General features: G+C 37.0%; 1 protein-coding gene across 3 annotated transcripts in view; it reads left to right on the top strand.

The window, feature by feature from the left end:
• Positions 1–14218, top strand: part of AEBP2 (AE binding protein 2) — a 228858-nt gene that overhangs the window by 79367 nt on the left and 135273 nt on the right. For 2 of the 3 annotated variants that reach the window (XM_010370992.2, XM_030938854.1), the window contains 3 exons: positions 258–371; positions 3980–4006; positions 4566–6924. In XM_010370992.2, the coding sequence (XP_010369294.1) occupies positions 258–371; positions 3980–4006; positions 4566–4611 (187 nt within the window). In that variant the 3' untranslated portion in view covers positions 4612–6924. Of the gene's footprint in view, positions 1–257; positions 372–3979; positions 4007–4565; positions 6925–8392; positions 8561–14218 lie in introns of those variants that run through there. The other variant, XR_004059564.1, reaches the window with a different exon arrangement.

The following is a 14218-nucleotide window of genomic DNA, read 5'->3' on the forward strand; positions in this document are numbered from 1 at the left end:
AATTTGATAAGAAGTTGCCACTGAAAATGTTTAATTTATTCCTGAATTCATGTTTAAAATTTAACACTGCCGTTTCTTATCTGGAACTCCACGTCCTGCTGTTAAGGTTGATAGCTGAACTTCCCTGGCTTCTGGGAAACTTGTTCACTTAACGTGGACTGATCAAGAGTAGCAGAAAATGCCAGAATGTGAAGGCACATGAAGTGTAAATCTAAAATTAATGTTATTTTATTATTGACTTGTCTTTTAATTCATAGTCTGCCTGATGTGTGGGTGAATGAAAGTGAACGACATCAGTTAAAAACTAAAGTAGTTCATTTATCAAAGCTACCCAAAGATACTGCCTTGCTTTTGGACCCAAACATATACAGGTAATTTAATGCTTGCCTTTATGTTTTACTTTTTGATTTGTAATTTTCTCTCCCCAAATTTTGGATAAATTAGGACTTAGTTTTAAGTGCTGAATTTTGATACCAAGTATATCTCATTACTTCTGGCTTTTTTTTTTGTACTGTGGACTCACAAAGAATTAAAAATTGTAGAATCCAGAAAAACAGTATTTTGCTAATAAAGTTTATATGCTTAATCCCAGATTTATCTTAAGTATGTTAGATTGTAATATACTTAGTAATTTGAAAATACGTGCCCTTTAACAAGGTAATTCTTTTTGTAATAACAGACTTTTGTGGACCTACGAATATGTTGCATGAGTCTGAAATACCAAAACTGTTTGATTTTTTTTTAACTTACCCTTTCTCCAAACTTTCCAAAAGAGCAATTCAAATGTTATTTGTTTTTTAAGACATAGCTTAGAGTGTTCACATTTCTAGTAATTTTATGTTTTGAGCTTTTTTTAGTGTGCTGTGCTTATGAAGGTATGTGGGGGAAGGAGAAGAGACCAACATTTCTCTTCTATGCGCTGAGTCACTTTGCTAGGTGCTTTGCATACCCGTCATCCTCACGGCTGCTCTGTGAAGTAGGTTTTACTGTCTCTGCTTTACAGATTGGAAAACTGAGGCAAGAGGTTAAATAGTTAATCTGCCCAAGTTTCCACAGAATGTGGTTGAACTCCATAGTGCCTCTATCCAAGTGATGTACACAAGAGTGATTAAAGAAGTGGTGGAAATGCTTAAAACCAGCTTTTAAAAGGCACTCTTATGGAAAGGACTTTATATCTTTTTTCATTGAAACTTTTTAAATTTTAGCTATCATAAAGATAGCTAATTTTACATTAATACGTTGAAGGACATATTCATTCCACGATGCACCGTTTTGGGGTGCTATTCACCTTGGAGATTTCCTGTAACTGGGGACATTATTCTGTGAGTAAAATTCTAACATAATTGGCATTGCCATCTAGAAGCATAGTTTTCCCTATGACAAAAAAGGTTTTTTTTTTGGCTGGTCCCAGTGGCTCATGCCTATAATCACAGCATTTTGGGAGGCTGAGGAGGGCAGTTCACTGAAGTCTAAGAGTTCAAGACCAGCCTGGGCAACATAGTGAGACCCTGTCTCTACAAAAAATACACAAATTAGCCAGGCATGGTGGCACATGCCTGTGGTCCCAGCTACTCAGGAGGCTGAGGTAGGAGGATTGTTTGAGCTGGGAGTTCGAGGCTGCAGTGAGCCAAGATTGCACCACTGCACTCCAGTGTGGCTGACAGAGCGAGACTCTGTTTCCAAAAAGTTTTTTTCTTCTCAAACATCTTTTGGTGAAAGTGCTGATTAATACAATAAAACTTGTTCTTTGTGGAATGAACTAGATCATCAAGAAGATTGAGAGTAATCTACTACCAAAAATTTGGGAAGGTTGCAACTTACCTCTCTCTTCATAAAGAAAAATAATTGAGTGTTCTTGATTTACTTGTACCTAATTTAGAGTTATTTAAGTTTACTCTTTGGAGAGATGAATTAAAATTAGCATCCTAAAAGAGTGGTATTTTGGGAGAGCCACTCTGCCTTTTAGAACTAGTTGTAAACCTCTCTTAGAGAGTTGTCTTAAATTAAGATTAATCTGTGTTTCTGCCTGCATCCTGTTTCCTTCTTTCCAAGAGTCTTGCTTTCTCACCAAACCAGCTTGTTTTTTTTCTCTTTCTGTGCTATATTATATAGGAAGCAATTTAGATATTTTAATGAAAGTGACTTAAAACAAAACTTAAGCTTAGAACTCATGTTCTGAAGTGCATAGGAACAGTGTTGCATATTCTCAGATTTATGTGTGTGATTCCACAATTCTTGCTGATTTTATTCTTTGAAATGAGGATGTTCTTAAGATATATTAGGTGCTTCTGTGGATTTGATTTTCCCTACCTGTGTCAAAAATGCCATCTTGGCCTGGTGAGGTAGCTCACGCCCGTAATCCCAGCACTTTGGGAGGCCGAGGTGGGTGGATCACTTGAGGCCAGGGGTTCGAGACCAGCCTGGCCAACATGATGAAACCCTGTTTCAACTAAAAATGCAAAAATCAGTCGGATGTAGTGGTGCACGCCTGTAATCTCAGCTAGTTGGAAGGCTGAGGCACGAGAATCACTTGAACCCAGGAGGCGGAGGTTGCAGTGAGCCGAGATCACGTCCTACACTCCAGCCTTGGCTACAGAGCAAGACTCTGTCCAAAAAAAAAAAAAAAAAGGCCATCTTAAAACTTAATTTTGACTCTAAACCTCTGTGCGTTCACTATTCTGGAAATCAGAATTGAGTGTACTGTAAAGTGGTATAGAGTCATAGAAGCACCTACATTTGTCCTAGTGTAGCAATCTTTTCTTAAATTGCTGGATTTTGACTGGGAAAACTTGTGAAATTAATTAAAAGAAGAAAAACAATTATTCTTACTTGTTTTTAGGAAAAATAACTTCCTGCTTGTGCATATGTCATAATGAAAGTATGGCAAACCTTCTGCAAAATAAACATATTCCTTCAAAATGAGACTAAAGGGAATATACAGTTGGCACTCTGTATCCGCAACTTCCACATCCATGGATTCAACCAACTGTGTATCAAAGCTGTTTGGGGGGAAAAGATAGCAATACAACAATAAAAAATAATACAGGCCGGGCACGGTGGGAGGCCGAGACGGGCGGATCACGAGGTCAGGAGATCGAGACCATCCTGGCTAACACAGTGAGACCCCGTCTCTACTAAAAAAAAAAAAAAATACAAAAAACGAGCCAGGCGAGGTGGCGGGCGCCTGTAGTCCCAACTACTCGGGAGGCTGAGGCAGGAGAATGGCGTAAACCCGGGAGGCGGGGCTTGCAGTGAGCTGAGATCCGGCCACTGTACTCCAGCCTGGGCGACAGAGCGAGACTCCGTCTCAAAAAAAAAAAATAAATAAATAAATAATACAAATAAGACCAATATAGTGTAACAATGATTTACATAGCATTTACATTATATTAAATATTATAAGTAATCTAGAGATGATTTAAAGCTTACAGAGGGATGTATGTAGGTTATTTGCAAATCCTGCTATTTCCTTGGATTTTGGAATCTGCCGGAGATTCTGCGGATCCCCTACTCCCACTGTGCATGCCAAGAGACAACTGTATTTATTTGGGATTTAAGCAATGGGGTTTGTTGTTGTTTTTGAGACCACTTCTCTCTATGTTCCCAGGCTCATCTTGAACTCCTGGGCTCAAGCAGTCTTTCTGCCTTGGCTTCCCAAAGTGCTGGGAGGATTACAGGCATGAGCCTCTGGGACCCAGCCAAGCATCAGTTTTAAAGTATTAGTTGGCTAAAATCTATGTATTACACATAGAATTCTGTCTTAGAAATGCACTAGCAGGGTAAATTTAAAACTTTTATTAAAAACAACTGTATTATGTAACTAAGTATAGATCCATATGTGTAAATGTTTTGGAAATACATTTTTATTATAGTCTATGATCATCACATTGCCTGTGTCTTAATATTTTTAATGTCTCTTGAAGCACTCTAATGTGTTTGATTCAGTTGAATAAAAGAATTTCTTTTTCTTTTTTTCTAGAACAATGCCGCAGAAGAGGTTGAAGAGGTAAAAAATAAATAAATACATAAAAAGCAAACAAGCGGGGACACCTGCAGTCTTAGTCACTGACAATGGGTTTAGGAAAAGTTGCACATTAGAGTCAACCCCTTCCTTTTTTTTTTTTTTTTTTTTTTAATCCAGTATTTAGGATAATATTTATGCTTAGTGTAAACATTCTGTGAATGAAGTAGACTCTTCGGTGGAATATATTAATATATTACTGTATATCCACATTTTCATGGAATGGTACTGTGGGAGACTGAGCAAACACTCTTTTGGCAACTTAGTAGAACAGCTTCTTAAAGGCTTTGCATGCTTGCTGCTTTAAGCTGCTTTTTTTTTTTTTTCCCTTTAGTGATTTCAGTAGTTTATATTGGAAAGAAAAACAATTACAACATGTGCCCTTACAAATACCAAAAGCACTGTAAGGATATTTGTCTTGACAGTGTTTATTGATTTGAAGTCATATTAGGAAATATTTAGACAATGAAAATTATCAAGAGATAATTTACCTTTCAATTATGATAAATAGATGTGATTGGTTGCCATTTGTGTTCTTTTGCAGAACTCTGATAAGAAAAGTGTTCAATTTGTATTTAAGCAAACAGTGAACGACGTTTGCAATCAACTAAAAATTCGTCTATCGAATTAGGGCTGAAAATTACTGTTAAAGAGTGTTGCAGTATGTCTGGTGGCTCCCTTTTCAGGACTAGGGCTTTCTCATGGAGTACAGTATGTTAATATTTACCTATATAACTAATCTGTTAACGGTTTTTGAAAAACCTTTCAAATTATTTGAATAATCTTCATATTTTCATTTAACCTATATGACTCTAATTTTTTTCTGAGGAAATCATTTGGTTTTTGAATTGTTTTTTCTTAATGTAAGAAAAATTGTATTTTTTTTACAAGTATCTTCAAACTGAATCTTTTATGCACCAAAGTTGGTTTTGAAAAGGAAAATAAAATCACTTTCTTGCTTGGTAAGCAAGAAGCCATATCGATTTTTTTTAACTTACAGAAATGGAAATATGTGTAACTTGTTAGTATTGTATTAAACAAATGTTGCATAGAGATAATAGAACATTGCTTGTAAATAATTCAGCAGATTTGTAATATATTTTTATATTTTGAAATGTACTGTAGATGTTTTTCTAGAGGCATGAAAGTTAAATGTATATATTATGGTAGAAATAATATTGAAGGATATTGTAATTCACTAGTGCTGCCAGAGGAATTGTTAATAAAAGCACCTTCTTTAACAATAAATGTCTTTCACAGACTTAAGGGACTATGTACTACTGTTAATATCTATAAGAACAAAACACATTGAACATCCTTCCAGAAAGTCTTTGAGGGAGGACCTATACCCATAATAGAATTATGGCACTCTTTTCTGACAGTGATCAAGAAATCAATTACTTCCTTACTGTTGGAAGGACATTGTAAAGTATGTGGTTATATGCAGTGAAACTGCAGAAAATACTCCTGATTGAGGAGTTTTCACTTTACTACAGTGATATAAAAACCAGCAGTTTTTACACTAAATTTTTTAAAGAAATATAGACAAAAATATAGAATTAAACCTTTGGTTCCAAAATGGGAAAGGTTCCATGATGCATAAATCATTTCTCATTTGCTTTAAAAAATTTAAAAATGTAAAAAATTATGAGAGACTTTATTCGTTAACAATGGGGTAAAGAGCTATATACATGAAATGAGTCTTATAAAATTAAGTGAAGTGCAAATAAAAGCACTGCTACTATAAGACATTCTGGAATGGTTGTTTAATAAGGGTATTATCCATTTGATCTATAGCAATGTGATTTTATTTTTAAAAAGAAAAGCAGTGTGTTTTCTTTTTTTGTTGTTTTCTTTTGCTTAAGCACTTCATCAATTGCTTTCTTCTGTATCTGCGAAGTAATCTGCAATCTCTTTTGTTCTTTTTAAAATTTGATTTGTTATAAAATTGCCAAATAGAAGTGTTTCAGATACATAGTTTGTACCTGTATTTTTATTTTATTGCCTCATGTTCTTGTAAGTCATTCTTAATTGACCAATGATTGTAGACCTTGCTTGAGTATTTTTTCTAATAAAACAAAGCAAATCACATTTAGCTTCAAATTGTAACAGTTCAATTAAATTTTCAAATTACACCTGAAAAGATACATCTGATATTTTCTATGTAGAGCACAGTAAATAAGTTTTTTCGTTGTGTAGAAATAATTAGATGTGAAAACCAGATTTCGTGATCCTTGATTAACTTCTGAGTACTCAATCAATCATAATCCTTTTGCTGCTTATCTGATGTTGGTTTGATACTGTTGATTAACACACCAAAAAGAATATGGAATTGAAATGAGCTAGCTTTATAACTTGTATGTATACATATATACACATAACATCCAGTTATGACTGGGTAATAAGTGTGAAAATTTTAATTTGTGGTTTTCATTTATTAATGTCTACCCATCTGTATTGTTGCTCCTACCTTCAAATATGACATATTTGTAATATGACACCTGAAATAAGTCTGTTTTCCAGAATTTATGTATTGTTCAGCATCAAGCAAACTACAGCTCACAAGCATACCCATTTATATGTTGTCTGTGCCTGCTTTCTCCTGCAGTGGCAGAATTGAGTGGTGAGACCTTAGGTCCTGCAAGCCCCCAGTTTTTACTACAGGTTGGCAATCCCTAATCCAAAAATCTGAAATAAAAAATACTCCAAAGTCCAAAACTGAATGCTGACATCATGCCGCAAGTGGAAAATTCCACGCCTGACCTCATGTGACTGGTCATAGTCAAAACAATTAAGACTTTGTTTCATGCACAAAATTATTAAAACTGTTGTGTAAAATTACCTTCAGTCTGTGTGTATAAGGTGTATGTGAGATATAAATGAACTTTATGTTTAGCCTTGGATCTCATTTCTGAGTCTCATTATGTATATGCAGATACTAAAAAATCTGAAAAAATCAAAAATCTGAAATACTTCTGGTCCCAGGCATTTCGGATAAGGGATACTCAGCCTGTCTCTGGTCCTTTAAGAAAAAGTTTTCGGTTCCTTTGTCTAGTTGACAAAAATTTCGGAAACATAAACTTAGACCACACAACTTGCATTTTAATATGACAATGTTGATCTTGGTAATAAGCCAGTACATTAAATTTTAGTGAAAGTTGTTTCATGTATTTTACAGTTAATATTGCCAACAAATGGTGGTTTTTGGAAACTTTTGCGTTGGGTTTTTTAAGTTATGAGTAGTCCATCATTTCATCATTTGTGTTTCTGTATTTATTTTACTAAGAACTAAGTAAGATTTTGTACATCAGATTGTGTTTGAACCATAAGGCACATCTGCTTTATCTAAAAGAATCTTAAGGTGGAAAATAGTGTAAAATTTAAAAATTTTTATATTTCTAATAAACTTTTTATATATAAATGTTACCTAAAGTGGACACATGTTACTTGTGAATTTCACGTAAGATGGACAGTAATTACCTCTCAATGAATATTTTAAGATTTGTTTTACTAATTGAAAATATTAATATGTCAGTAAATCTTTGGCCTTAATGCTTTTCTCCCTTTTTACACATTAATAAAATGTTTTAAATATGGTATTACTCTTAAAAAGGTAGAAATTGCCAGTTGTTTAAAGCTTTTTTATTTTCTCTTTGAATTCTTAATTCATGATGAACGGATGTTGGATTATTCAAATATAAAAATGGGAAAATATGTATTAAAAATACTTGATGGAGGGGTTTCTTTTTAGTCACAACTTAAAAAAGAAACCTTTAATACCTCTGCATAACTTCTCTAAAAGAGCTTAAATTCTTAGTTTATATGAAAACTGATAATGTATGTCTGTAGAACAAAGCCTGTTGGGTACAGGTCTACAAGGAGATACTTCGTTTCTAAAAAAGGAGTTAAATCATGTGTCATTTGAAAATGTTTTTTTGAGATAAGTGGACATTTTGGGGATTTTGGTTAAAACATATTTCTGTATTCTAAAAAATAATAGGATATGTGTTCATAAAAGGGAAGAAATTGTTAGAAAATTTCCTGTGTACATGGTTTGTTTTAAGAATCTTGTGACCTGGTGTAGGACATTTAGCAGTTCTAACACTGCAGTTTTAATGTATTTGCTTTTTTTTTTTTAAGATTAGAGTATGTTTAAAATTTAATGGTTATGAGGCTCTGTAGCCTTAAAATGTATTATAGTAGTAAAATGTATTCTTATTTTTATCTTAAAAAACCTAAATATTTACATTGCATAATTTATTTATTGAATCAAGTTCGTGTGGTCTCACACATGGTTCTGTTAATCTGAAAATTAAAAAGGATTTGTAAGCAGTTAGAGCAGGAATTACAACCCAGGTGTTTTTTTTCTAGGTCAGAATTCTTTTCACTGTACCACACTGCTGCTGTCAGTGTGAGAACGTGAATGTACATTGTGATACCACTGTGAAGTTGTGTCCGGTGTTTCTGCCACAGCCAGTCCCTAGCATGATCATTCATGGCACAAAATAGTCTGTAAAATGTGTTGAATGAGTATTATAGGTGAGTAATTTTTATAGTAGAATACTTTGGAGAATTAATAGTGATAAAACAGTAGTGGGGTTGAAGTGACCTGGCTTAAGCCACATCCTGTGATAATATCAGATAGTTTTCACAAGAACCTTATATACTGGATATAGTGGCTCATGCCTGTAATCCCAACTACTTGGGAGGGTAAGAAGGGAAGATTGCTTGAGGCCAGGAGCCCCACGCTACAGTGAGCTATGATCAGAGCACTGCACTCCAGTCTAGGTGACACAGCAAGACCCCACCTCTTTATTTTTCGCTAGGGAGTCTTGCTCTGTTGCCGAGACTGGAATGCAGTGGTGTGATCTCAGCTCACTGCAACCTCTGCTTCCGGGTTCAAGTGGTTCTTGTGGCTCAGCCTCCCAAGTAGCTGGGACTACAGGTGCATGCCACCATGCCCGGATACTTTTTGTATTTTTTAGTAGAGACGGGGTTTTGCCATGTTGGCCAGGCTAGGCTTGAACTCCTTACCGCAGGTGATTCTCCCACCTCTGCCTCCCAAAGTGCTAGGATTACAGGCATGAGCCACTGTGCTTGGCCCTCGCCTCTTTAAACAACAACAAAAATCCTTATAAAAGGAACTATGCTTCAGTTTGTTTAAACATTCTTAGTGTAAAGCGTTATTGATGTTATGTTTTTACATACTTGGATGTAATATTTTGGCTTATTTGATTTTATTTAAAAATGTTTCTGTCAGAGTCCTGTTTTATGATATAAATAACTTTTTTTTTTTTTGAGACAGATTCTTACTCTGTTGCCCAGGCTGTAGTGCAGTGGCGGGATTGTAGCTCACTGCAGCTTCAAACGCCTTGGGCTCAAGTGACCCTGTCGCCTTGGCCTCCCAAGCAGCTAGGTCTCCAGGCATGCGCCACCACACTGGCTTTTTTAATGTATTGCCCAGGCTGGTCTTCAACTTCTGGTATTACAGGTGTGAGCCACTGCACCTGGCCCAACATTTTTTTTTTAAAACACTATTTTGAAGGAGCTACCCAGTATTTGGTTTCTTGTTTTTTGAGATGGAGTCTCTGTTACTCAGGCTGGGGTGCAGTGGCGTGATCTCTGCTCACTGCAGCCTCCGCCTCCCGGGTTAAAGCGATTCTCTTGCCTCAATCTCAAGCGATTGCCCAGCTAATTTTTGTATTTTAGTAGAGACAGGGTTTCACCATGTTGGCCAGGCTGGTCTCGAACTCCTGACCTTGTGATCCATCCACCTCGGCCTCCCAAAGTGCTGGGATTACAGGCATGAGCCACCACGCCTGGCCAATTTCTTTCTTTCTCTTCTTTGTTTTTCTTTCTTTCCTTCCTTCCCTCCCTCCCTCTTTTCTTTCTTTCTTTCCTTTCTTTTCTCTTTTTTCTTTCTCTTTCCCTTTTTCTTTCTCTCTCTTTCTTTCTCTTTCTTTCTCTTTCTCTCCCTCCCCCCCCCCCTTTTTTTTGACAGAATCTCACTCTTTTGACCAGGCTGGAGTGCAGTGGCACAATCTTGGCTCACTGCAACCTCCGCTTCCCAGGTTCAAGCGATTCTCCTGCCTCCACCTCCGAGTAGCTTGGAGTACAGGCACGTGCTACCATGTCGGGCTAATTTTTGTATTTTTAGTAGAGACTGGGTTTCGCCAGGATGGGCTTGAACTCCTGACCTCAGGTGGTTTGCACCCCTCCGCCTCCCAGAGTGCTGGGATTACAGGTGTGACCCACTGTGCCTGACCTGGTTTCTTTATTTGAATGTTTTGTCTTGATCCCAGAGCGTTGCTGCTTTTAGAGGACCTTTTTTCCTCTTCAGTGTTCAGATGCTCTTGCTGAAGAATACCTATGTTTAACTAGTTTTTAAGTTTATTATGAAATGGAAGTGGACTTACATATTTCTGTTGAAAATGGAATTTATATTTGGATGCCTAATGCATCTTGTGTATACATAAGATTATTATATTTTGGGACCTTTTTTGTTAGAAAAACCTTTTAGAGGAAGGTGGGTAGCTAGGTAATAGTAATAGATTTAAAACTGTGATAGCTTACTCTTGAGAGCTGGGCTCAGTGCAAATAATTTAGTATAGACATCATCGAGCATTGCAGGAGAGTGGGTCATAAGGTTCCCAGCTTCTGTCCCCTTGAATTTCATAAATGAAAAGAGAGCCTAGTTATATTTTTAATACCAGCATAGTAAATGTCAATCTTTGTAGAAGTTAGCTTATTTAAATTTCAGACTTTTATCTTCTTATATGGCTGCCCCAAATCTGAAAGATCTGATTTCCTTTTAAATGTAATTTCAGAAGTCAGCAGTTTTTTCAGAATTTGTTCAAAGGATCAACAGTATTTTTTAAAGTAACTTTTTATATTAAGTTATAATGACCAAATTGAATAAATTATAAATATAGAAAATAGGAACAAAATGGAAGTCTTTACTTTCAATTAGCCACACCTTCCTGGTCTGATTAATATTTTTCTTTTGTCCTTTTTTAAAATTGTTACATACTCAGTTCTATGATTTGGCCTTTTGTTTTTTGGTCTTTTTTCTTCTTCTTCTTCTTTTTTTTTTTTTTTTTTTTTGAGACAGTCTTGCTCTGTTGCCCTGTCTAACTTGAGTGTGGCTTGATCTCAGCTCACTGTACCCTCCACCTCCTGGGTTCACAAAATTCTCATACCTCAGCCTCCCGAGTAGCTGGGACTACAGGCACGGCTTACTCAGGGCATTGGCATAGATCTTTCTTCCTTTCCCTTTCCCTTTCCTTTTCCTCCTCCCCTCCACTCCCCTCCCCTGCCATCCTTTCCTTTCCTTTCTTTTTTTTTTTTTTTAAAGATACTGTCACCCAGACTAGAGTGCAGTGGTGTGAATATGACTCATTGCAACCTCTACCTCCCTCATTTAAGTGATTCTCGTGCCTCAGCCTCCTGTGCCTCAGCTGGGATTACAGGCATGTGTCACCATGCCCAGCTAATTTTTGTATTTTTGGTAGAGATGAGGTCTCACTGTTGCCCAGGCTGGACTTGAACTCCTGACCTCAGATGATGTGACTGCCTTGGCCTCCCGAAGTGCTGGGATTATAGGGGAGACACTGTTAACTGACTTAAAGAGTTTTGTTCATTGTAAGTTGTGAGTTGATGCATTATAATTTTGGTATTGCCTAAATGTTTTCCTTAAAAGGTGGTACCAGCATAAGCTTCCATCAACTGAGTGTGAGTAAATATTGTTGCTCATGCTGTGTTAGTATTACTGTAGTCAGTCTAAGGTGGACAAATGACATCAGTATCTTTCAGTCCATTTAAGTTGTACAGTTAGATGAGTTTTGACAGATGTCTGTAATCACCAAACAAGATATATAGAACATTTTCATCACCTTGCATAGGTTCCCCTATGCTTCCTTCCTTCCATCCTCAGCCCCAGGCAACCACTGATCTACTGTGTGGCACTATAGATTGGTTGCATTTTCTAGAATTTTATATAAATGGAATAATATAGTATATACTGTTTTGTGTATGTTTTCCAGCATAAATTATTTTGAAATGCATCAATAATACTGTAAAAAATTTGCATTTTTTATTTCTCCAGTGACATTGAACATATTTTTCTGTAGCTTTTAGTTATTTATACTTGAAGTAGATACTGGAGACACGAAACATTACCTAAACTCTTCTGACTTCAGATTGCCCTTTAAGATTTACTAAATAAATAAAAAAGACTTCTTGTTCTGGAGTATGGCTGGGTAGCATTAAAGACAGTAAGGCAGCTTAAAAAATGAATTTTTGTCTGTTTCATCAGTTTCAGTTTATCAGTTTTTAAGGTATTTGTGTGGCTTATGATGGACTTTATATGCTGGACAGTGATAGGGCAAGTGAATTTGTGATAGAATTTTAAGTAGAGTACTTGGTAAGGCCTTACTGAGCAAAGCACTGAAGGAGCCGAGTGAGAATAAATGCAGATATCTGAGTAGAGAACCCTCAGCTAAGAGAACAGCAACTATAAAGCCCCTTGAAGCAAGAACATTTATTCAAATGCTTTGTGCTTGCTGTTCTCTTGTACTGTCCCAAGCATGATTACAGGTACTGGAGATGCTGCACTGAACAAAACGTTAAAAAATAATTCCACCTTTTTGTAACTTAACATTTCATCATGCTTGATATGTTTGGTAAAGCTGAGGTTGATGTGAAGAGACTTGGAGGAGATGGAAAGCCTTAGGAGAGTTTTGAGGAGAGAAAAGTTATGATCTGAATTATGTCTTAAAAGGACCACTGATTACTCTGAAGAATTAACTAATAATGGGAGCAAAGGCAGAAACAGGAAGAGCAGTAAAAAGGCTCTTAAAAAAAAATCAGTGGCTTGAACCAGAATGGATGGTGGTAAATAGTGGTTGGTTTTGCTGTGAACATAAAACTGCTGTAAAGAACAAAAAAAGCAGTTGGGATACGGATTTTCATTTGAAGGTAGATTTGTTGATAGTGTGGTTATGGTACGAGAGAGTCAGGGTGGACTCCAGCGTTTTTGGCTTTAACTAACTGGTAGGATGGAATTGCTATGAGATAGTGATGAGAAGGACTGCAATGTGGAGCAGGTTTGGGGAGGGATGAGTTTCGGAATTAAGCTTTGAATGTTTTGTTTGGGATGCTTATTAGACATCCAAGTGGGGAGTATCATGAGTCAGAGATGTATAATAGAAATGATGTCAGGAGGGCTGAGGATGTAATTTATATATATATATTTGAAATCTGTGGTAAGTCATTACACATGCATAAAGGTAAGTTTATCATTTCAGCTCCAGTGAACATTTTTAACTGCTTGGGAGTCAGCTTGAGCAAGAGCAGGACGCTGGACACTTGGGTTGCAAGCAGTAGGGATTTAACCTAAGACCTAGTAGAAATAAACTTCTGCTAAGCTTATCAACTGCCAAGTGGTGGTCAGGAATGGTTGGTCCATGGTTCAAGTTGCTGGTGATTAAAAAAAAAAAATCAGGAATGGAAAGAAAACTGCTGAGCTTTTATTTCCTGTGTACTGAATGCCAATTTAAATCAGCCATTCTGCCAGGCGCAGTGGCTCATGCCTGTAATCCCAACACTTTGGGAGGCCGAGATGGGTGGATCACTTGAGATCAGGAGTTTGAGACCAGCCTGGCCAACATGGTGAAACCCCGTCTCTCCTAAAAAATACAAAAATTAAACTGGGCGCGGTGGCTCAAGCCTGTAATCCCAGCACTTTGAGAGGCTGAGGCGGGTGGATCCACACTTTGGGTGGTTTACAGGCGCCTGCCGCCATGCCTGGCTAATTTTTTGTATTTCTATTTTTATTTGTTTTATTTTTCTGAGACAGAGTCTCACTCTGTCATCCAGGCTGGAGTGCAGTGGCACGATCTTGGCTGACTGCAACCTCCGCTTCCCGGGTTCAAGTGATTCTCCTGCCTCAGCCTCCCGAGTAGCTGGAATTGCAGGCATGCGCCACCATGCTCAGCTAATTCTGTATTTTTAGTAGAGACAGGGTTTCTCCATGTTGGTCAGGCTGGTTTCGAACTCCCAATCTCAGGTTATTGGACTGCCTTGGCCTCCCAAACTGCTGGGATTACAGGCGTGAGCCACCGGCCCGGCTAGCAGGAAGTGATTTTTCAAAAGATGTAGGAAGAATAAGGTGAAATTTGCAAGAGGAAACAGCAGGTG

The sequence above is a fragment of the Rhinopithecus roxellana genome, chromosome 10, assembly GCF_007565055.1.
Source record: "Rhinopithecus roxellana isolate Shanxi Qingling chromosome 10, ASM756505v1, whole genome shotgun sequence".
Classification (NCBI taxonomy): Eukaryota; Metazoa; Chordata; class Mammalia; order Primates; family Cercopithecidae; genus Rhinopithecus; species Rhinopithecus roxellana.